Source organism: Carassius gibelio, chromosome B18 (genome assembly GCF_023724105.1).
Source record: "Carassius gibelio isolate Cgi1373 ecotype wild population from Czech Republic chromosome B18, carGib1.2-hapl.c, whole genome shotgun sequence".
Classification (NCBI taxonomy): Eukaryota; Metazoa; Chordata; class Actinopteri; order Cypriniformes; family Cyprinidae; genus Carassius; species Carassius gibelio.
The window spans coordinates 8,354,246-8,376,117 of NC_068413.1; the positions used below are offsets into that span (position 1 = coordinate 8,354,246).

The following is a 21,872-nucleotide window of genomic DNA, read 5'->3' on the forward strand; positions in this document are numbered from 1 at the left end:
TGGTCATTGCATAATTTTTTTATTAAGTCTGAGCTTCAGTACATTACATGTGTCCTCCTGGAACCTTGGAACTCACTTGGTTTGGAACCTGGAGAAGAAGATCTGGAGGAAAACGATTCATCTTCACACCTCCTGGACTGGTGTGTGAGGTGTGTGTGCTGCAGCTGGTGTTGTGAATCAGGCCGATGTCACACGTCCGCGATAACCCGGCTATTTCACAACACCAGGGTGGCACCACACCACTGCCAACAAAGGAGCTCTAGCTAACAAATCATCCATCCCCTTCACAAGACTTACCCCTGTGTACATAGACTAGGACAGCATTTGGGGTAATTTTCAAGAAAATTGAATTTTTCTTTTTGTATTTGAGACTCAATAGGTTTCGTAAACTGAAAAATGTGCAGTTGCATTTTCTACAGTGTGATAAAGAAACAATAGTGCTGCTTGCTTTTTATTTATTGATTTTTTTTATAAACATGATACATTTTCAAGATTTTTACATGAGTAGAAAGTTCAAAAGAATTGCATTTATTTAAAATAAAATTGTTTTTGTAACAATGTCATCACTGTCACTTTTGATCAATTTAATGCATCCTTGCTGAATAAAAAGTATTCCTTCGAAAAAAAATTTTTTTAGATGTACATGCAATTGTTAAGAATTACAATTGGTTTCATCAGATTAAATCCATCTTCTGATGTCTTTAGTACAATTGTATGCAATATGAAACTTTGGCTGTTTCCTATAGTAGACTCATTGTAATTTCAATTTAAACCACTTTATACAGTCTTCTACTCCTTGTTCTTGCAACTCCCCTCAGGCAGGATTTGAAAATGACCATTTAGTAGCTGGTTTTCTGCTTAAGCTCTTAGTGTCTAATAATAGAAATTTAATCAAAATTCTGCTTCAAAGCAGAGCACCTGTGGGTACGCTTGTTGGATCTGCACAAATTACACTGAAAAGGCTCCACCTTTGGGGCTTCCAGACCAATTTCTGCAGAAATAATGACTTAACCTGATGCTGCTCCCTGGGTCACATGCATTGGCAGACATCTGTCTTTTAGTTAATGAGGAACTGTTTCTGCAATGATCAGTCAATGCTCAAGGCAAAAGGCTGTCAGTTGGAACGACTGTGGGCTGCTGGCAGGTTAAAGTGGCTTATATGAAGGTCACTACAGGTTGGAAAATTCTCTGATCAAGACAAATACACCAAGTCAATATCGTTTCTTGGTTGCACTTTAAGGCAAGACACTGCCGGGGAATAGCGTAAAAAAAAAAAATAGTTATCACCTTATTTAGTTGATTGATAACATTGATAATTACAAAAAATTTTTGTATTACAAGTTTTCTCAAATGTTTTGTTTAAATATGCAAATAATGCATTATTTAATGAAATATGCGTCAATTTGCATACATTTCTAGTACAACGATCTGAGCACTGGATGAAGTCAATTTCAAAATTCTTGTCACATTTTTTTTTACTTATTAGAGTCAAATGTTTTTACAGATGATGTCTCTTTTTGTCATTCAATTAATAATTCAGAAAATACTTTGAACAGCCGGAAAGCAATATATTTTTAAATTTTTTTGGGGAGAAAACCTGCAGAATATAGACAGGAATAAATATGTAAAGTTTGGTGTGTGTACGTGCCACTGAAGTGGAGATTTATGGCTCAGCGTTGGAGAAAAAACTCATTTTGAGAAAACTACCTTTAAAAATATGTATTGTAATTGAAATCTACTGACACAAATAGAAAAAGTGCTATAAAAGAAATACTTAACAGTGTCTTTTGGATGTCTTCTTTCCATTAGTATGAAAAAACACTATTAAAAGCCAAAAAGCTCAAAATCAAAAAATTGACAGGTGCCTGCAGTGTCCCCCCTTAATTTAAGTTGTCTTGTTGCACTGTAATTATACATAAGCACTGAGTAATATTGATTAACATGGACTTTTTCTGTAGGGTTAAGTTAGGGTTTGGCTTAGGATTAGTTGCGTGTAACCTAATTAAGCATAATTTACTGTAATTATTAAAGTAATTACATGTGACGTAAAAAGGACACTGCGAAATAAAGTGTTCATTTGTATCTCAATCAAACAAGTGTTCCGAAGTTTTTCTCAGTATTGAGATTTATCCTGATTGCTATTAGAAAATAAAAACTACCAAATAGAAAGATAAAACAAAACCAAGTTTAAAAAAAAAATTAACAATTCAATTCAATTATATTATTGGCAATGACTATTTACTTTTTTCCCCAAAATAAATTTGTAATGTATTGTATCTTATGAATGGCACAAGATTCTCAAAACCTGCCGTTGTCCTTGAGAACCAGTGTCAATGACACCTGACCTGAGACCTGAGTCATTACATGTTCTAACGTTGTTTAGAATACCCAGTACAAGCAAAAGTCCCTGCAGCAACTATTAAGAATTAATGACCTTTGCAAAAGCTCCTGAATATGTTCTCACACTAAACATACACCCATAAGTGGTTCCTTCCGGTTCAGGTATAATATAACCCTTCAAATCAAGCCCTCACTTTACATAGACAGCTTTTGAATCAGTTGTGTTGGAGGTACTGCAGGCCAATGAAGGGATGAACCTCTCAACTGCCAGAAGCCCTTTCTCAGTCTCGTCCCTGAACAATGGAGATGACCGTAAATTCAGTTTGGGGGGATGCAGCAGTTATGACACTGAAAGTGTGGCCTCCCGCAGCACTGGAGTCTTTTCTGGATATGACACGTTGGATACTCCGCCGAGCTATGACTTCTATACCAACACTGAGATTTTCGGGAGAGCAAAGAAGTCGAGACCTTCTCTCTTTCAGCTTCACTCCAACCCACAGGTAGGAACGACATAAAACTGATGTAAAGTCTTTACTTGACAATTTCAACAAATGAACATATTAACACTGCTGAAGCATGTTAGGGAGTACTTCCAGATGAAACGAAATGTTGATAAGCTTCATTAGAATTTAATAGGATAAGATTTATTCTAAACGTATTCAAATAAATAAATCTTAAATCCAGACTATTTCCCACTAGCTCATATAAGTTTTCTCTCAGGACGACCCTTCTCCACCTCCTCTCTATGAGGAGTCAAGTGTGGACAAACAGAGTCCGGATGAAGATGAACCCACAGAACCTCCTCCAGAACCGGCCCGCTTTGGATGGGCTCAGGGAGTACTGGTGAGAACATTTAAGATTGCCACAAAAATAGATTTAGGGGCACGTGTAATTGTGCATAATCTCCGAACTAACTTTTCGTTTTTAAGCCCTTTTTTGGTAATATGAAGTCAGATCTCCTCAAGTTCACATTATGAATTTGTCTAAAATCTGACACTCAAAAAATGTCCAAATACTGTTTGAAAAATATATTTCTTTAACTTTTAATACCTAACAAGCGTCTTTTTGTGAAATGTATTTTATATGTAAAATAAAGATATGCCTATATATAGTGAAAGTCGTGACATTTGCCAAGTATGGTAACGCATACTCGAAATTGATGCTCTGCTTTTAAACCATTCAAGTGTGCACACACACAGCAGTGAATTGGAAACACACACACACGGAGCAATGGGCAGCTATTTCTTCCAGCGCCTGGGGACCAATTGGGGGTTCCGTGCCTTGCTCAAGGGCACTTCAGCCATGGGTATCGAGAGTGGAAGAGAGCGCTGTTCATTCACTCCCCCCACCCAAAACTCCTGCCGGCACTGATATAATAACACTTTAAAAGTAGAGGAATATTTTGTTATTTTGTTATATTGGAAAGGCATTTATACATTTTTAAGTCTTTTAAAGTATGTATGTATCTGCGTATGGGTACAAATATACTCCAAACATCTCAAAGTCAAGCAGAAAGCTGTCTTCTGAATGTATTCTGTTTGAGCAACACTGTATTCCATCGCTCCCTGTAGATCCGCTGTATGCTGAATATCTGGGGTGTTATTCTGTACCTGAGGCTTCCCTGGATCACAGCTCAGGCAGGCATTGGTATGTCATTCTCTGTTCTTATATGGCTTGATCTCTTTATTTTGTATGTGTGTGTTTTACTGCAATGTAAATCCTGACTTGATTTTTGTAAAAACCCCTCGGGGCTATAAGATAAATATATCACTGTGATGTATCGTGTGTCAGTGCTTTCTATTAAAATGAACATATTCTTCTTTGCTTTAAAGGACTGACTTGGATTATAATCTTGCTCTCCTCCTCTATAACGGGCATCACTGGCTTGTCCACATCGGCCATTGCCACTAATGGAAAGGTTAAAGGAGGTAAAGATAAATGATACATGTAAACAGTACACTGAGTAGATCTGACTAACATGAAACCATTATCACAGACTTTATTTCGGGATGCAATATTGCCTAGTATTTTTATCTAACAACCATCAGGTATCAGCAGTGATTTTTTGTATCCTTTTGTATTTCTCTCTCCAGGTGGAACATATTTTCTGATCTCTCGTAGTTTGGGTCCAGAACTAGGTGGCTCGATTGGGCTTATATTTGCTTTTGCTAATGCGGTAGCTGTAGCTATGCACACTGTGGGCTTTGCTGAAACAGTGCAGGCGCTCATGCAGGTGGGTGCTATGGACTAGTACACCAGAATACACTAAAAATTAAAGATTAGTATTAATTGTGCTGCCATAATATTTTTTTAAGGAGACATTTGAAAGATGATTTACTCTTTATCTGGCCACTTTTTGTGTCCCACAGAAGTAAAGGAATACAGGATATTCATCTTTTGTTAAACTGTTCCTTTAATGAACTACTTTCCACATTTGAACAATGATGTTGATACTTTTTTTTATGATGCTCATCAGGAAAGTGATGTTAGCATGGTGGACAAGCTAAATGATATCCGTATCATTGGAGTGATTACAGTCACCTGTCTGCTGGCCATCTCAATGGCGGGAATGGAATGGGAGTCAAAGGTACGTTTCTCAGCAGAGTGATTTTGAGCAATTTTGTCTAGTTCAGCTCCTAATAGTTTGCACTGATTTGTTATTCTCCCAGGCCCAGGTCTTGTTCTTCTTTGTCATCATGGTCTCCTTCGCCAGTTACATTGTGGGAACCATCATACCAGCCACTCCAGAGAAGCAAGCCAAAGGATTTTTCAGCTACCGAGGTCAGAGAGCAATGCCTACAAATATGTTCTACAAATGTGCTAATGACATTTCACCCTTTCTCATCGCTAGTCCGATTACACTGCCATATGTTCCTCATAAAGTGTCTCAATTTGTGCCCAATAGCTGAAATTTTTGCGGAAAACTTTGTGCCCGGCTGGCGTGGACCAGAGGGCAGTTTCTTTGGCATGTTTTCCATCTTCTTCCCCTCAGCTACAGGCATCCTTGCGGGGGCTAATATCTCTGGAGATCTGAAGGCAAGTTGAGCTCCCAGTCTTAGTGATGTATCTTCCAATAAAACAATTTTTATTTGTGGGAACTCAAGCCTCTAAAAGCTTGTTTTTTGTCTTTTTTCAAACCCACCACCTCCCATAGGATCCAAATATTGCTATACCCCGTGGTACAATGTTGGCCATTTTCTGGACCACTATATCATATCTTATTATCTCAGCTACTATTGGTGAGTTTTAGAAATGCGTAACAAGTCCATGTTAATGTCTGTTGTTATTTTATAACTTCCTATTCAAATATGTTGTCTTTTATATAACTTGTTCAAATTGTATGAAATTTGTAAATGCTGTTTTCTTTAAATGCACTCCAGGCTCCTGTGTTTTGCGTGATGCTTCTGGTTATATAAATGACAATGTGTCATCTTCGTCTGGGGAGTGTTTGGGACTGGGCTGCACCTATGGCTGGAACTTCACTGAGTGTATGACCAACAAGACCTGCCCCTATGGACTCAGCAATAATTACCAGGTGACAATTATGTCTAAATGGTCATTGAGTAGTGCTGTCTACAACATGTCACTGAAAACGTAAAATATATATCCTAAACATTGTATAAAACATTACTTCAGCCCCTAAACATGAAATGTTCTTATCAGCCCAGTATTAATCTCTGATGGTCATTGATAATTTTAGACTGAAAAAGTTTGACTTCATCACAATAGTACGAACTTGGTGTCTTTTGTAGCAATTGTGGACATGATTGGAAAAGGCTAAATGGTCTTAAAATGTAGACTGACTTCAGATCTTTTGATGTAAAAAAAAATGACGTCCATAATATTAAATACAACGAAATACAAAAAGAAATTAAAAAAAATATTAAAATACAATCTACAAATCAGCCACAGTGAAGTAGTCTTTGATCATGTATGTGTACTGTATGTACCCATCTGGAATGGAATGTTCATTCAAAGTTTATTCTAAATTTGGTCTTCCATAATGTTCTCGAAAAATTGTTAGTACAAAAACATTATTTATGCATCGTTGATCAAACAACAATTTTCTACATTTTTCTGGTGGGTTAGCAGAAATGATATGTTCTTCTTTCATATATCAATTCAGACTATGAGCTTGGTGTCTGCGTTTGCTCCTCTGATCAGTGCTGGCATTTTTGGAGCCACTCTTTCCTCAGCCCTGGCCTGTCTGGTATCTGCTCCTAAGGTTTTCCAGGTAATGAATGAGCCCATCAACAATCTTTATACCTCCATTGTCGAGTGCAAAACAGCCTTCAGTGTTATTTACTAATTTAAACACTCTTCTTACTTCTTGTTTCCTTCCATCGCTTGTTTCTTTATAGTGCCTTTGCAAGGACCAGCTGTATCCATGCATTGGATTTTTCGGGAAGGGTTATGGGAAGAATAATGAACCACTGAGAAGCTATCTGCTAGCCTACATCATCGCTATATGCTTCATTCTTATTGGTAAACCATCAGAATGCACCCATGCAAGTTATGAATGCCCCTTTAAAAAAGTTGTTTATTTATATGAGAGCAATTTTCTGACACACAAATGTTTTCTAACATATATTTCAGCTGAGTTGAACACCATTGCTCCCATCATCTCCAACTTTTTCCTCTGCTCCTATGCCCTCATCAACTTCAGCTGCTTCCATGCCTCAATCACTAACTCACCAGGTGAGCTATATCAAGCCACAATGGGTTATGTTTTAACAGTTTACAAAGCAATATTTGTTTGCTTATCGGTTTAATGGTGCATACTGTAACCACCGCAGGGGGGTTTTCTTGAGATAACGTGATAACATAACTAATGCAAACAAAATATGTTCTGCGGAAATAATGTAATACTCAATTACAGCCATTTGTTTTCTCATTAAACTGCATGCTACTGTTAATTTACAGGTCTCAAAATGGTTATTTTCATATTTCTGCTCACTGAAGCTTTTCTCATTTTCCTTGCGTGTGAGCAGGCTGGCGTCCAACTTTTCGATTTTATAGCAAGTGGTTGTCTTTGCTCGGAGCAGTAGTGTCTGTGATCATCATGTTCCTCCTAACCTGGTGGGCTGCTCTTATAGCCATTGGCATAGTCATCTTCCTGCTGGGATATGTGCTGTATAAGAAACCCGGTTAGACACCTACACTCTTTATAGCTTGTGGACATGAGTCTTTGTCAGAAATAATTTGTCTCACAAAGCTCATATTATTCCATTGAGCATTTCAGCTTGACCCCAATAATATTTCCAAGCTTTAATCATGTGCTTAATGCATGACTATTGTTTGTGTTTTGTACATTTCAGATGTCAACTGGGGTTCATCAATGCAAGCCAGCTCATATAACATGGCACTGTCTCAATGTGTAGGTCTCAACCAAGTGGAAGACCATATTAAAAATTATAGGTAAATAACATTAATGTCTACCAATCATATAGACCAGTCATAGCATCCTTATTTTTATATCCTCTGTTTTTTCTATTCTCGTTTGTTCATTTTCTTCTTTTTCTCCTGTGTCCTACTTTTTCCATCTGTTCATTTTCTTAGGCCACAGTGTTTGGTTCTCAGTGGGCCTCCCTGTATGCGTCCTTCCCTAGTGGATTTCATCAGCACCTTCACCAAGAACCAGAGCCTTATGATATGCGCAGATGTCATAACAGTGAGTCTACTAATAGAAACATTAAACAGTTATGAAAAGATATGATGATCTAAATCAGGGTTCCTTAAATCTTACCCTGGAGGGCTAGTGCGCTACAGAGTTTAGTTCCAACCTTGATCAAACTCACCTAACTGTGATTTTCTACTGATTCTAAAGACATTGATTAGTATGCTCAGGTGTGTTTAATTAGGGTTTGAGCTAAACTGCAGGTAAGTGGATCTCGTGGGCCAGATTTGAGGATCCCTGTTCTTAATGGTGTTTTAAATCAGTGGTTCTCAACCATGTTCCTGAAGGCCCCCCAATACTGCAGGTTTTCCATGTTTCCTTAATCAAACACACCTGATTCAGATCATCTGCTCATTAGTAGAGACTCCATGACCTGAAATGGATGTGCCAGACAAAGGAGAGATGCAAAATGTGCAGTGTTGGGTGGGCTCCAGGAACAAGGCTGAGAACCACTGGTTTAAAGTATTTTATTAACCTAAGGAAATTTATTTTACCGATTTTCAATTATTCCTTTACAACAAAAAAAAAAGGTTGTGGATTCTCAGTCATAAAGAACCTAAGCCTGCATTAAAAGTTACGTTAAATATGGAAATAATATATATATAATATACACACACACACACCCTACGGAGCCCCGCACATGGCATGCAAGAAAAAATAAATAAATTGTGTGCACGATTTACTAATTCGTTCCCGCAATGTACTAAACATACTAAATTATGCACTAAAATGTACAAAATTACTATTACGTTTCCTCGATTTGCTAAATCGTGCACACGTTTTAGCAAATCGAGGAAACGAATTAGTAAATCGTGCACACAATTTAGAAATCGAGTGAACGAAATAGTAAATCGAGGGAATGCAATAGTATTCGTGCTCAAGTTTTAGTACATTGAGGGAACGAATTTGTAAAACGTGCGCACGATTTAGCCCACTATTTGCTCCTGCATGTCATGCATATATATATATATATATATATATATATATATATATATATATATATATATATATGCATGATAATCAGATTTATACATCAAAAAATATGTATAATTTAGTTTAGTTCTCGTATTTAATTTCAACTGTGTGTTATTGACAGGGTGGACCCTCACCTGGCACTGTGGACTCAGCCAAAATCAGTACTCATTTAAAATGGCTAGACAAGCGGCGCATCAAGTCCTTCTACCACACTATAGTGGCTGATGACCTTCATGCTGGAGTAAAGATGTTGCTGCAGGTCACCCATGTGCCATAATATACTACTCTTCATTTTCTAACCTAACACGAATATAATTTATTTCACATTATTGCTGCTTCTGATGAATATGTACCACCAAAATGAGACTGGTAATGTCTGTGATCTTGTGATGGTACTATTTCAGAGTACGGGTTTGGGTCGGATGAAGCCTAATGTGCTAGTGATGGGATTTAAGAAGAATTGGCGTAAAGCTCAACCAAACAACATTGAAAACTATATTGGAATTTTGCAGTATGTATATTATACGGTTAATTCAGTGTTAAATTCCAATAAGAAAAGTCAAGGCATGTGACCATTCCATATGTTTTCAGTGATGCATTTGACCTGCAATACGGTGTATGTGTTCTTCGGATGAAGGAGGGCCTTGACATAAGTCGAACAATGCAAGCGCATGGTATGGAATATTTCAAAACTAACTTTCTAAAAATGTTCTATAGTTTACGTGCAATTCATTTTTCTTTTTTGAAATCTCCATTCACCGTAGTGAATTTAGGGTTTGAGACATCTACTGAACAAGCACTTGACACAAGGACCTCAACGACTACTACATCACCCACAATTGACACGTCATGTGTGTATCCAAGCTCTTTAATACTGAATTTATTCATGGCTGTTGATCTTTTTGCCAAAACATTTGTATATCCTGTGCTGCAGTGGACCCTGAGGAACTAATGGCCACATCCCAGCCAACCACTGTATTTCAGACTAGACAAGGAAAGAAGAACATTGATGTGTATTGGCTCTCTGATGATGGAGGTGATTTACATGGATTATAAAAATAATGTATATTTTTAAAGATATAACTGTGGAAAAACACGTCTTTTAACAATTCATTGTGCTGTCAGGTCTGACGTTATTAGTACCCTACCTCCTGACCCGTAAGAAGCGCTGGGGCAGATGCAAAGTGAGGTTGTTTGTTGGAGGTGAAGCTCAACAAGTTGAGGACAAGAAACAAGAGTATGCATAACCTTAATTTTGATACCTTTAGTGGTAACACTTTATAATACCATGTCCATATTGCACATATTACATGTACATATATACTATCAAAAGTTTAAACGTTTAGGTTTGTAATTTTTTTTTTATGTTTTTGAAAAAAGTCTCATATTTACTAAAGCTGCTTTTTTTTAATTAAAAATAAAGTAAAATGTTTTTATTTTAATCTATTTTAAAATATAATTTATTCCTGTGATGGCAAAGCTGAATTTTCAGAAATCATACAAATCATTCTAAGCTGATTTGATGCTCATTTAACATTTCTTATTATCATCAGTATTGAAACCAGTACTGCTGCTTAATAATTTTGTCAAAATCTTTTTGGATTCTCTGATGAACTGAAACTTCAGAAAAACAACATTTATTTATTTATTTTTTTTATTTATTCAATTTTTAATGCAAAATTTTTAATAATTTAATGCAAATTTAATGTATAATAAAAAAACTAATTTCATGCTACAATACAAAATATTATAATATTAGTTATTTATTTATTAATATATACTTAAAATATATACATCTTAATGAATAAATCTTCATTTATTTATTAGGCTATATTATTTTCAACAGCATGTATTTAATTGGTCCTCATAAGTTGTTTAAGAGCTTGCATTTGTCAATTTACAGGCTCAAAGCTCTGATCAGCAGGTTCCGTCTGGGTTTCCAAGATATTCAAGTCCTTCCAGACATCAATGCGAAACCACAGTCTGAGCAGTACAGTTTCATTCATTCCTTTGCTTTTACGACTTTCTCCACTTACCTAATAGAAAGTATATTCTTATGAAAAAATGTTGTATTTGTGTCCCCAAATTACTGAAACAGCATTAAAAGATTTGAAGACCTTATAGCTCCGTACAGAGTAAATTCAGTCCGAAAGGATGGTCAAGAAGCTGATGAGACGACTAAGGATTTCTCCTGGATGGTGTCTGATGAGGAAATGGAAACGTTCAGAGCTAAGGTATTTCAAATGATGGTGTTCAGATATCATAAGTCTACTTTCTTTGTAATCCATGCATGAATCATCATTTAAACATTTCTCTCCCATGTTTGTGCAGTCCCTCCGACAAATCCGTCTGAATGAAGTTATTCAAGATTACTCAAGAGATGCCGCCCTGATCATTGTGTAAGTGTTATTCATACAGGATGTGGTGCCATGATGTAATTTAGATTAGGCCTGCACAAAAAGAACAGTTTAACTATGAGTTGTGTGAGTTTCTGACATCACCTGTCATTTTACTTTTGGCAGAACGATGCCCGTGGGGCGAAGAGGGGCATGTCCCAGTTCCCTTTACATGGCTTGGCTAGAGATTGTGTCACGTGACCTTCGACCTCCAGTTCTTCTTGTCAGAGGCAATCAGGAGAACGTGCTGACGATGTACTGCCAGTGAACACCACCTTTTCCTGACATAACTGTACACACTCGTACAGATGAAAAGAAACTCTTGTTAATGCTATGTTAAAATAATGACAGATTTACATACTTTCATATTGTGTTTCATTCTTGTTTTGATATTAATAGGGTGTTTGTTTTAAATGGTTTCAACTTTTTTTCCAGTATATATTCAAAAATATTAATTTTTGCTGATTTAGATCTTATGTACTTTCTCTGTTTATTCTAATCATCTTAATTCAGTGATTGAACAATTTGCATATGTGTAGATTTTATTTTTTTTCCTTTTTAATGGCAAGTCTAATATTACTGAATATATTTAATAAATGACGAGGCCTACTTATGTATTCTGAAATCTGTTCCTTCTCAGACTATTATTTTACTTTATGGCTATAAGGCAAACCTAAATAATAAGTATAGTCATTAAAATGAGATGTTTAATCTGCAGTGAATCAAAATAAACTCAATTAGTTTTATTTCTCTTATTTACAAAGTTGTTTAGTCATGTCATGTATAATATGGGACAGACCATAATTTTAATCAGAAAACAGGCATAGGCTACTGTGTCTAAACGAGCTACTTTAAGGTTAAGCTATTTTTTTTTTTGTTAGATAACGGTTTATCTAAAAGTTTTCCAATCTAAATATAGAAATAAAAAATAAAACCTGGGATTTGAGGCTTTAACACCTTGTATATTCGTGTAAAGTGCCTTTTAACACATTATAATCACGAATCATATCACATTTCTGTAAAATTGTAGGTGGAATCAAAGGACACTGTTATGACGCCCAACTGATGCAATCACAACCACAACACAGCAGAGCAAACGAAAAAGAAAAGAAAAACAAATCAAGTGCCATTTTCTCAGTGCGCATGCGCAGTGCGTGGGGCCTCAGGACAGGCTCCACGTCTGAACACGAGCGCGTCTCGGCCAATCACAGGCGGCCACAGTGTGTTTGGAAACAACACACGCAACACTTCATATCTTATTAGCAAAAAGAAACTTCTTGAAACAGGAAGGAACCTCACTATCGTGTCCTATTGCATGATCGAATCGCGAAGCCTTCGACGATTATTGTAGATATTTGATGCGTGTCTTAATAGATTTCTAGTTGGTTTGACTAAGAAAGAAAATGGAAAATTGTAAGGTCTCGGATAAAGAGACGATCTCGCTGGTCATTAAAACGCCTAATCAGTTTCACGGCGATCAGCTGATCGAGGGAGTTCGCGTGGACTGGACCGTGAAAGACCTCAAATGTCACCTCTCCAAGGTTTATCCCACCAACCCGGTAGGTTTGGATTGGTTTCTTATCCTATAGATATCGGTTTACATCTAGCGAGCCGTCAGCATTCCTCAAAAGAAACACAAAGCCGCTTATGTCTGAACGCTGCAGGAAACAACTGACTGTCAGTAACTTAACCCTCTATAAACAAGATGAATTTACACTCCTATTAATAATTAAATTAATCATTTATCACATTATTCCTCAAGTGTGTATAGCTATTTGCATTACATGGACGCAGTAGGTAACGTTAAATGTGGAAACTTTGATTGTGAAGAGATACGGTGAATGTATTTCCTCTAAATATGGTTTTACTTCTCACAAACATAAGATAAATATCATGGTGTAAACTGACGTTCTAGCACATGTCTGACATTTGGACTCATTTTCACAGGCTGAGAAAGATCAAAGACTCATTTACTCTGGCCAACTGCTTCAGGACAACCAGCTTCTGAGCGATGTTTTCTCAAAGGTGAGGGACTTTACCGTCTGTGGGGATGCTTTCGGTTCATTTCAGGGTTGTCAGGTGATTTCAACAACAGACCTGTAAACATACCTTTACCTGCTTCCAAAAGTGAAATTAAATGCCTATATTTGAATTCCAGCTATTAGTTTATTTCTATTTACATTTTTTAGTTTTATTATTATTTTTTAAAATTACATTTACATTTACAAACTGGAACTTGAAACGTATCATTTAGATTTTATAATAAATTACATTTTTAAATGGTTAAAATTATACATAATATCATATAAATTTTTTATATATAACTTATTAGTAGAATATGTAGATTATAATAATATATTTGCATAAAAAATGTTTAGGCCTAGAAATATGCATTTTATGTAGGTTATTAAAAATGTAAATAGATAAATAATACTCTTTATAACCAGTAGCAGCATTCAGAAATTTTTTAAATACTCTTTGTTGTCCTGACTGCATTTAGAGTAGAAATAAAGCATATTTTTATGTACCTGTAACAATTCACAGTAAAAAAAAAAAAAAGATTCAGCATATGAATTCAGTTGTCCCTGAAAGGCAGGGGTGTTGGCAAAACACTGCTGTTTTTTCCATTGTGTATGTCAAAACAAAAAACAAAGTAAAATTGTTGGACCCATAGACACGCATCTTGTTCCGTATCCTCAGCCTGATCCTCTTATCATGTGCTGTAGTCAGTTCTATTTCAAAGGTGTTTAGAGAATCTCATGTGAGATTTTTATTTGAAAGTAGGACATTTATTGTTACATGCTGAGAACCTGTCACCTGAAAGACTTGCATGACATCAAAGCATGACACACATTCCAGATCAAAACAATATGACAGTCACATGGTTCACCAATCTGTCAAAGCTTACTCTTCAACAAAATGATAGTTCCCTGGGTGAATGTCTTTGCCACCTCAAAAAGCACTTTACCACATGCATGTGTCAAAAGAACTGAAAAAACGTTTTTTCTACAGGTTCCTTCAGAATCCAAGCCCACTCTTCACCTGGTGTGTGCTGTGAGACCCCAGACTGCTGCCCAACTTGGAGCGAGACCCAAGGTATTTTTCCTGCTGTTTATTTTAGGCCTCAGCCATGTGGCAATACTTATTTAGTGGTACATGTTTAACAAACATTCAATTTATAGTTTTCACATCCTGAATTTCGCTTCAAGGCAGTTTATTTGATCAGCTTACAGTCGGTTCAGCGGAACTGAGATGTGTAGGCCTGCTGTCCCTCAAGGGAGGGCTGTGCTGGTTTCAGTGGAGTGGAGATCTCACCATGCAGCTGCTTACTTCCTATTCCTTTCTGCATCCTTGTTTGCATAACCCAAATGCTGTTGTGATTTTTCAAATGAAGTTTCATAGTGTCTCTTGCACCTGCTCTGGTCATCTGACTCAAAAATCAAGTTTGTTTGTTCTCAACTCTTTGGTGAAGGTGACATCAACACAGCAGCAGAGTTCCCTGTCCACCCCACTATCTGCTAGCCAAAGCTCAGAGTCTTCAGGACCATCTGTGACCTCTGTACCCTCCATGGACGGCCTTAGACAGCGAGGTCATGGTGCCTGGCCTGGCACTAGCATGTCTACGTGAGTTGTTTTTCCCCTTCAAATTAAAATTCAGTTCAATAAGTATTAAAACTGTATTAATGTTAATGTGTAAATGAGTTAATTGAACATTCGCCTTCGTTCACAGGCCTGTAACAGCAGCGATGACCCACCCATCCTTCCCCACATACTCCCTCTACAGTCCACAACAGCTCCTGTGGTTGCAGCAGATGTATGCCCGGCAGTATTACATGCAGTAGTAAGTACACTCTACATAGACTTACTAAATTATAGGACTGCACAATCTGGGGGGAAAATGAATTGCATTTCTTTTTTTTTTATTGAAATTGCATTTTTAAAATGCTTGTTTGTAGGGCTTCACAATTTTGCCAGTTTCAAATAAATATTTGTTCTCTTCTAATATTTCCCTGTAAAAGAAAAAAGGTTATAATAAAATAACTTGATTATACATAACAACTGTAAAATTGCAATGCAAATATTTATAGCTTCCAGTTATTTTTAGCTTGATGTTGCAAACTGGTATTTCTTATGTTATTTGAATATTTAATTATAAACCCTTTGGTTTGTAGCATAGGCCTAAATACTTTTGTTTACTGCAGTTTATTCCTCAAGTAATTTTTCGTAACATTTACTGTAAAACGAGCTGTTCTGAGAATCTGAAAACACTGAATTGTTTGCGTGCAAAAGAACACTGCTGTGTTCGTTCTGAATTACACAGTGAATATATTTAATTCAATCACAGCCTTTGCAGAATAAAAAAAAAAAAAAAACATCATGATTTTGGTTTGATTAATTGTGCAGTTACACTATAGTATTAATCTGGTGTTCACTCTGTGAATAAACCGTCTAACGGTGTTAAATGCTGTGATGTGTTTTAAAGTCACGCTGCCATGGCAGCCGCCGCCTCCGCTCCAGTGGCCGCCCCTGCTTCCTCACTCCCTGTTGGCCCTCATCAAGCTGCTGTACCTGCAGCCTTACCCAATCAAGGTCCTATCAACGACCTGCCAGCTAATCAGAATGCCCCAGGTCCTGCATTTATCAACCCAGAGGGAGCCAATCAGAATCTGCGAATGAATGCCCAGGGCGGACCTGTGATGGAAGATGAGGAGGACATGAACCGCGACTGGCTGGATTGGGTGTACACCGCATCCCGGTTGGGTGTCTTCCTGAGCATCGTGTACTTCTATTCTAGCCTGAGCCGCTTCATCCTGGTCATGAGCAGCCTGGTCATTATGTACCTGTAAGTTTAAGCTTACCACCAAATGTTTTTATTGTATTTTGTAGTGGTCAACCGATATATTGGCAAGACCGATATTTTTTTTCAAATATCGGCATTGGCCGATGTGTTCGATGCAGGACTTTTATTTTGTTGGCGATAAAAGCGGCAGCGCCTGAGCACACAGTGCTCACTCTCCCGCTTGTTTACTATTTGTTTTTAACAGATCTGTCTAATATGGATAGTTGCCGGTAGGGATGTCAACGATTAATCGATGATCGATTAATTGTCGATAAGAGATGCAATCGATTAAGGCTATCGATGGTCGGTTAACCGATTCAATGTTGGGCTGCGTGCGGCTCATGCGCACTCAACACGTGCGAGCGGCTGTGAGTGACGGTGACGATATATAAAAGCATCATCATTCATTCACAATGTACAAATTAAGCTTTTAATGTGATTTAAACTTTAAAGTACACTAAAATAGAAACAACATAAAAGTTCTTCAACATTAAATGCAATAGAAATGTAGTTACTAATCATTTCATCAGATAACTGTTTTATATCGTGCGCTTTGCAGGGCTGCGGGACACAGTGACAGGACAGGTAGTCTATTCATTCCTACAACTTGTTAATTCATTCCTACGAATTATTAATGTGGCAACTGTCCATGTTTCATTAATTTTGTTCCCTAAATAACCCATGATTTAAGTGAAATAAGGGAACAAATTAATAAATCGAACGAATTCTTAATTCATGAAATCTTTAATTTCCCTTCCCATGTTTACCACAGTAAGAGATGCGAAAACAGTTATTAAAAGCGAAAGATAATAAAATAAACCTGGGAAATTAGAGGGTTAGACTATGAAGATTTAGGAAAAGAAACAATGGCTAAATATACTGAATTTGTGGAAATTCGTGACCAACCGGCAAACCAGAACAAAGCCGCGTAAATGAAGACTATGGGGTCCAAAAGCATGGTCGTGATCTAACATTTTCCAGTTAACCTATTATTCCTCTAATAAACAAAGCTTTTATACCACACTTGTCATAATCAGATCTTATCATTTCTAAATAAATAATTGCTGGATTCAAAACAGCGATTAATAGGCGCTGTGACCGACATATTCCTGGAGCATTCAGTTTAAATAGACCGTAGTATACCGGTCCACTCTGCTGTTATGCCAAGGACGTTTTTGCTCATATGAAGAGGATCATCTTTTCCGTCTATATGCGAATGCGTGTTAAGTACAAGCCTAGTTTACATTATAAATAATAGTTTAACATTCAAATACATTGCGAATATGGAAACATTTCGATTTGTGCCGAATGAGACATGAGCAATAACCTCCAAATAAATCTAGCCAAAGCCCCGCTCGCTCATCCTCGTCTGCACGCACAGTCACGATCTAATGATTTTAATGATTACGGATTTTTAAAAATCTGACATTTTCTAGGACAGAATCCAGCAGGATCAAATTAATGTGAGCAACTGTGTTTTGGTGCAGCAGCGCCGATGTAGTTCACTTAATGTGCAGCGCAGTCACACGCGCTCCACATTTCGGATAATTTTATACAATAATGTCAGTTGAAAACATTGCAAATTGTGCTTTAAAATACAACAACCAGCACCACAAAACCATTTAAAGATGCGCGTTCAGCGTTCTCCGTGCGGGATTGGAAACTGTCAACAAAGTAAAATGACCTCAAAAGTATGGCGCGCTCTCTTCATTTTATCAAATGATCATAATCGCATCTATTCATTTTATAATCCTGCTACTAGCATTTTATTCAGACTAAAACCTCTTTAATTCAAGTGAGAAAGCGTTTTGTGTGTGTGTGTGGCTTTTGCACATCCTGTCATACCGCTGACTGCGTGCCTGCAATAGACGCATTTTGCAGTATTATGGTTAACGATTAATCGATTAATTGATCGTTAATTTAAACGACGATCGATCATGGAAATAATCGAAATTTGACATCCCTAGTTGCCGGTCTAATAATAAGAATGGTTAAAGAAAGTAATGAATGCATAGTAAAGTATTATAATGATTGCTTATATATTATTAGTAATAGAAAGGCATTTTATTCCTCAAACCTTTCAAACTTAGTCGAATCCAGCTGTGAAGTGTGCATTATCCAGCATGATCGTGTGTTCTCTGCATGACGGTCTGTCAGTGTGAATAGAATGCTTTAAACTTTAAAAACATCATTTCAAATTGTACTGCGCTTTATGCATTTGCTCACTGTCATATTCATGTAATTTTTTCTGTGTGCTGTATGTAAAATTAGTGTCACCCTGGCTTTATTTGAAAAATATGATTCCCAATGCACACAAACTTCCCAGAATACTGAGTGCCCTGATGGTTACAGTGTTTACTTCGTTTTTAATTATATTTTTACTAAATATTTATTCATTTGTGAAAAATACTTTGTCATCTAAAGTATATTTATTTGACACATTTTTTGTTAATCCATTGTCAAATGATTTCAAATTTCTTAAATATGAATAATAATAAATAAAACAATTATATCGGCTCCTCTGTTTTCAAAGATATCGGCATCGGCTGAAAAAAATAAATAAAAAATAAACAATATCGGTTGACCATTATTATTTAGTACCTTGTGGTTAGTATTTTTGAGTCATTTGTTTGGGGGATTGGACTACCCTGGTTGTGCTGTACATTTCTGATTATCAAAAATGAAGCACCTCTGAAAATGAATTCAGGAATCAAAGACTATTTGGTTTCACTGCATCTTTTGTGTTTTGATGCCACTGAATTATAGATCAGGTATCTCTGTATGATTGTTTTAACACAGGTTTTGTCCATGTCATCTGTAAACTGATCTTTGGAATCTGTAAACAGTTACGCCCTCAGTTATGTAGCTTCGAGCTCTGAGTCAGAGGACAAACACACACATGCATTCCTGAGCAATATGACTGGAATAAGTAGTTTATGCAAGCAGAAATGAGCAGAAGTAGAGGGGGATTTTTTTTCTGATAAGAAAGAAAAAAAATCTGCTTGTATGACTGCAGATTGGTTGGGGGCATTATGGAATTAATTTAGTTAAACTTCAGCTGTTATAACTGAGGGTTTCAGACTGCTAAAAACAAACTTCTGATATTTTATCTTTGCGAGAGGCAGTTTGACTTCTCTGCAGACGAGTGCCTGGCACTCCAGCATTCATTAGCTTGATCTGAGGGTGTTCAGTGTGATGATCTGGTCTCCTCCATGTTACAAACTTGACCCAACCTGTCATAAAAACAGTCTGAGCCACCTCTCGTTAGTTAATGTATAAATGAGCGAAGTTGGCTGGCTATATTTTTGTTAATAAATGGTGTCATTCTAATGGAAATGGAGTTCATGGAGGCCTGAATGAATTTTTGTAGATTTTCTAATAGTTCTTTTGACCTCTTTCAGACATACAGCAGGCTGGTTTCCTTTTAGACAGAGACCCCAAGCCAGGCCTCACAATCTGCCAGCACCAGAGATCATTCAGAACCAACAAAACCAAAATGAGGACAGACATCCAGAACCTGTGAGTCAAAGTTTTTGTTAAAAAAAAAAAAAAAAAAAAACATTAGAAAATACTTAGCTTTCCTTAAGTAAGTGGAGTATGTAGGCGTGAGTTGTGCTTATTTATTCTCATTTTGTCTCGAAGGTGCTGCCCCCTGGTGAAGTGGAGGATGCTGGTGTTGCTGAAGCTGCTATGACGGCAGTGCTTGTTCCTCCAGTTAGACCACCCGTCCTATGGAGAGCTTGGGTGTTTTTCAAAGCCTTTTTTGCTTCTCTGATACCTGAGGCTCCACAGGGTGTTGCAAACTGATCCAGAAAAAATGTAATCCGAAATTGGACTCCAGAGTCCTTGACCATTTAGGCTGGACATAATAAACAAAGGTTACTAAAAGTCCTAAAATCAGTAGCAGTTTCCAGTCCTTTGACTATGTGACCAATGGTTGCACATTCTGTATAGATAAACTGTTGGACATGGAGTTGTAAATATTCCTGGACATTTTTTTTTTGCACAGCACTTTAGATAACCGCAAAAGCTGGAATCAATGATATCGGCCTCCTGTGCTGATCCTCTTATATAGGCTCCTGTCAACAGGGCTTCATTTTCTTGAAGTGCTCTACGATGAGTGATCTGAGGATTAAACTCATGGGATTATCTTATTAAGGTTCTAGTAAGATGGACAACGAAGGCCATATATTGATTTTGTTCTAAGTGCATGAATAGATGGGAGGGTTCTTGGGAGAATGCATTTGTGGCACTTTGAAGCAAATGGTGTTTATGCAAGTAATATATGCTTACACATTCTTTTCTTAATTATGTTCCACCTGTGAAATGAGCAATGTAAATATTTATGAAGGAGGTTTGGTATATGCATTCAAGTATTTGTGAGCAGAATTTGCAATTCAGTGAGCAGTGCAGAGTTTGTTGCTGACCTCTGGATGAAAAGGCGAGTGAATCTCATCTTTACAAGAAGGAACTGCAAAAGAACAGAAATTAAGAGTAATAAAAATGTTTGTATCTGGTATTTATCAACACTGTAGCATTACTGTCATTTCATGTATAAAATAGCTAAGCTATTAGCATTATTAAGATAATACTCTTTGTACCTGGAAATGAAAAAAATAAACACATTTTCTTTGTTTCAATTTCACTTCACTAAAAAAGCTAATATAAATAGTTGTTGAATTCTGTTTGGATATTTTTTTATTTCTCTGGGTGAGTGCGTGAGTGTGTCCCGTTAATTATTGTACTGTACTCTGTTCTGGGTTTGGGGCAGGAAGTGCATCCGGTGTTAAACGTGCCAAATCAGTTGTGCCAGTCACTCTGTTGTGGTGACTCCTGATAAAGGGAATAAGTTGAAGGAGAGCGAGAGCTTTTGTTTTCTATCACGATTTTTAGTTAAGGCTCTTTCTTAAATTTGTCAATTATGTATTTATTTTATCAATCTTGAGCCATAAGAAGCCAGTTCGTTTGAATACCCTTCCTAAAATAAGTTTTCGTTTTTAAAATGTCATGTACATACCTGAAATCATATCAGTGAGATTTCTGTGACATAACACACAATCTATATTTAAACATTCTAAAATACATTTTAAAAATTATTTTTTGGTTGTTGTCTGATATATTTTGAATTATTTGCTTTTGTAAATTATTATACATTTTAGAAATGCTACAAGTCACCACAAAAAGACATCACTGTAATCACATTCTATTTATTTCAGGAATTTATTTATCACAAATATTTTTTAGAACAAGAGATGAATTTTAAAAAGTAAAAAAATACACAATTCAAAACAAAACAACAGTACCAATAAACAGGAGTGACGAGTGCACAGAACAATAAATTCTTTTTTTTTTTTTTTTTTTTTTTGCCTGTTCCTGCTCTAGTATTAGTTCTTCATTTATGTGTGGAAATGTTTCAGATTTATGCCAGTTTTGTTGATTTGAAAAAAAATTCTCTGTTGCAGTCACACACACGTGTTTGTGTGTGTGTGTGAGATAGAAAGTTTGTTCAATTTCGTTTCCTTTTTTTTTTTTGATAAATTAAAGAAACATTTTCCCATTCATTTTCAATGTGGACATTTAACTGTGATTCTTTTTTTTTTTTAACTGCAGATTTTGTGTGTGTGTTTAGATGGATTATTTAGGA

The 21,872-nt window shown here is 36.6% G+C and overlaps 2 protein-coding genes across 2 annotated transcripts; both read left to right on the forward strand.

The window, feature by feature from the left end:
* The first annotated feature begins 2,522 nt into the window (after positions 1-2,522).
* On the forward strand, positions 2,523-12,191 carry slc12a3 (solute carrier family 12 member 3). Its single transcript, XM_052583000.1, has 26 exons — positions 2,523-2,840; positions 3,061-3,183; positions 3,912-3,987; positions 4,173-4,268; positions 4,434-4,573; positions 4,817-4,927; positions 5,010-5,121; positions 5,246-5,376; positions 5,495-5,579; positions 5,721-5,875; positions 6,467-6,574; positions 6,702-6,825; positions 6,937-7,038; positions 7,332-7,487; positions 7,659-7,758; positions 7,900-8,011; positions 9,114-9,251; positions 9,397-9,503; positions 9,584-9,666; positions 9,757-9,843; positions 9,927-10,028; positions 10,118-10,229; positions 10,896-10,982; positions 11,091-11,226; positions 11,324-11,391; positions 11,515-12,191. Exons 1-26 carry the CDS (start codon positions 2,592-2,594, stop codon positions 11,654-11,656), a joined length of 3,042 nt encoding a protein of 1,013 aa, XP_052438960.1. The 5' UTR covers positions 2,523-2,591; the 3' UTR covers positions 11,657-12,191.
* Positions 12,192-12,581: 390 nt separating this feature from the next.
* On the forward strand, positions 12,582-20,913 carry herpud1 (homocysteine-inducible, endoplasmic reticulum stress-inducible, ubiquitin-like domain member 1). Its single transcript, XM_052582586.1, has 8 exons — positions 12,582-12,947; positions 13,336-13,413; positions 14,401-14,484; positions 14,861-15,012; positions 15,119-15,229; positions 15,872-16,231; positions 19,630-19,747; positions 19,871-20,913. Exons 1-8 carry the CDS (start codon positions 12,792-12,794, stop codon positions 20,033-20,035), a joined length of 1,224 nt encoding a protein of 407 aa, XP_052438546.1. The 5' UTR covers positions 12,582-12,791; the 3' UTR covers positions 20,036-20,913.
* The last annotated feature ends 959 nt before the right edge of the window (positions 20,914-21,872 follow it).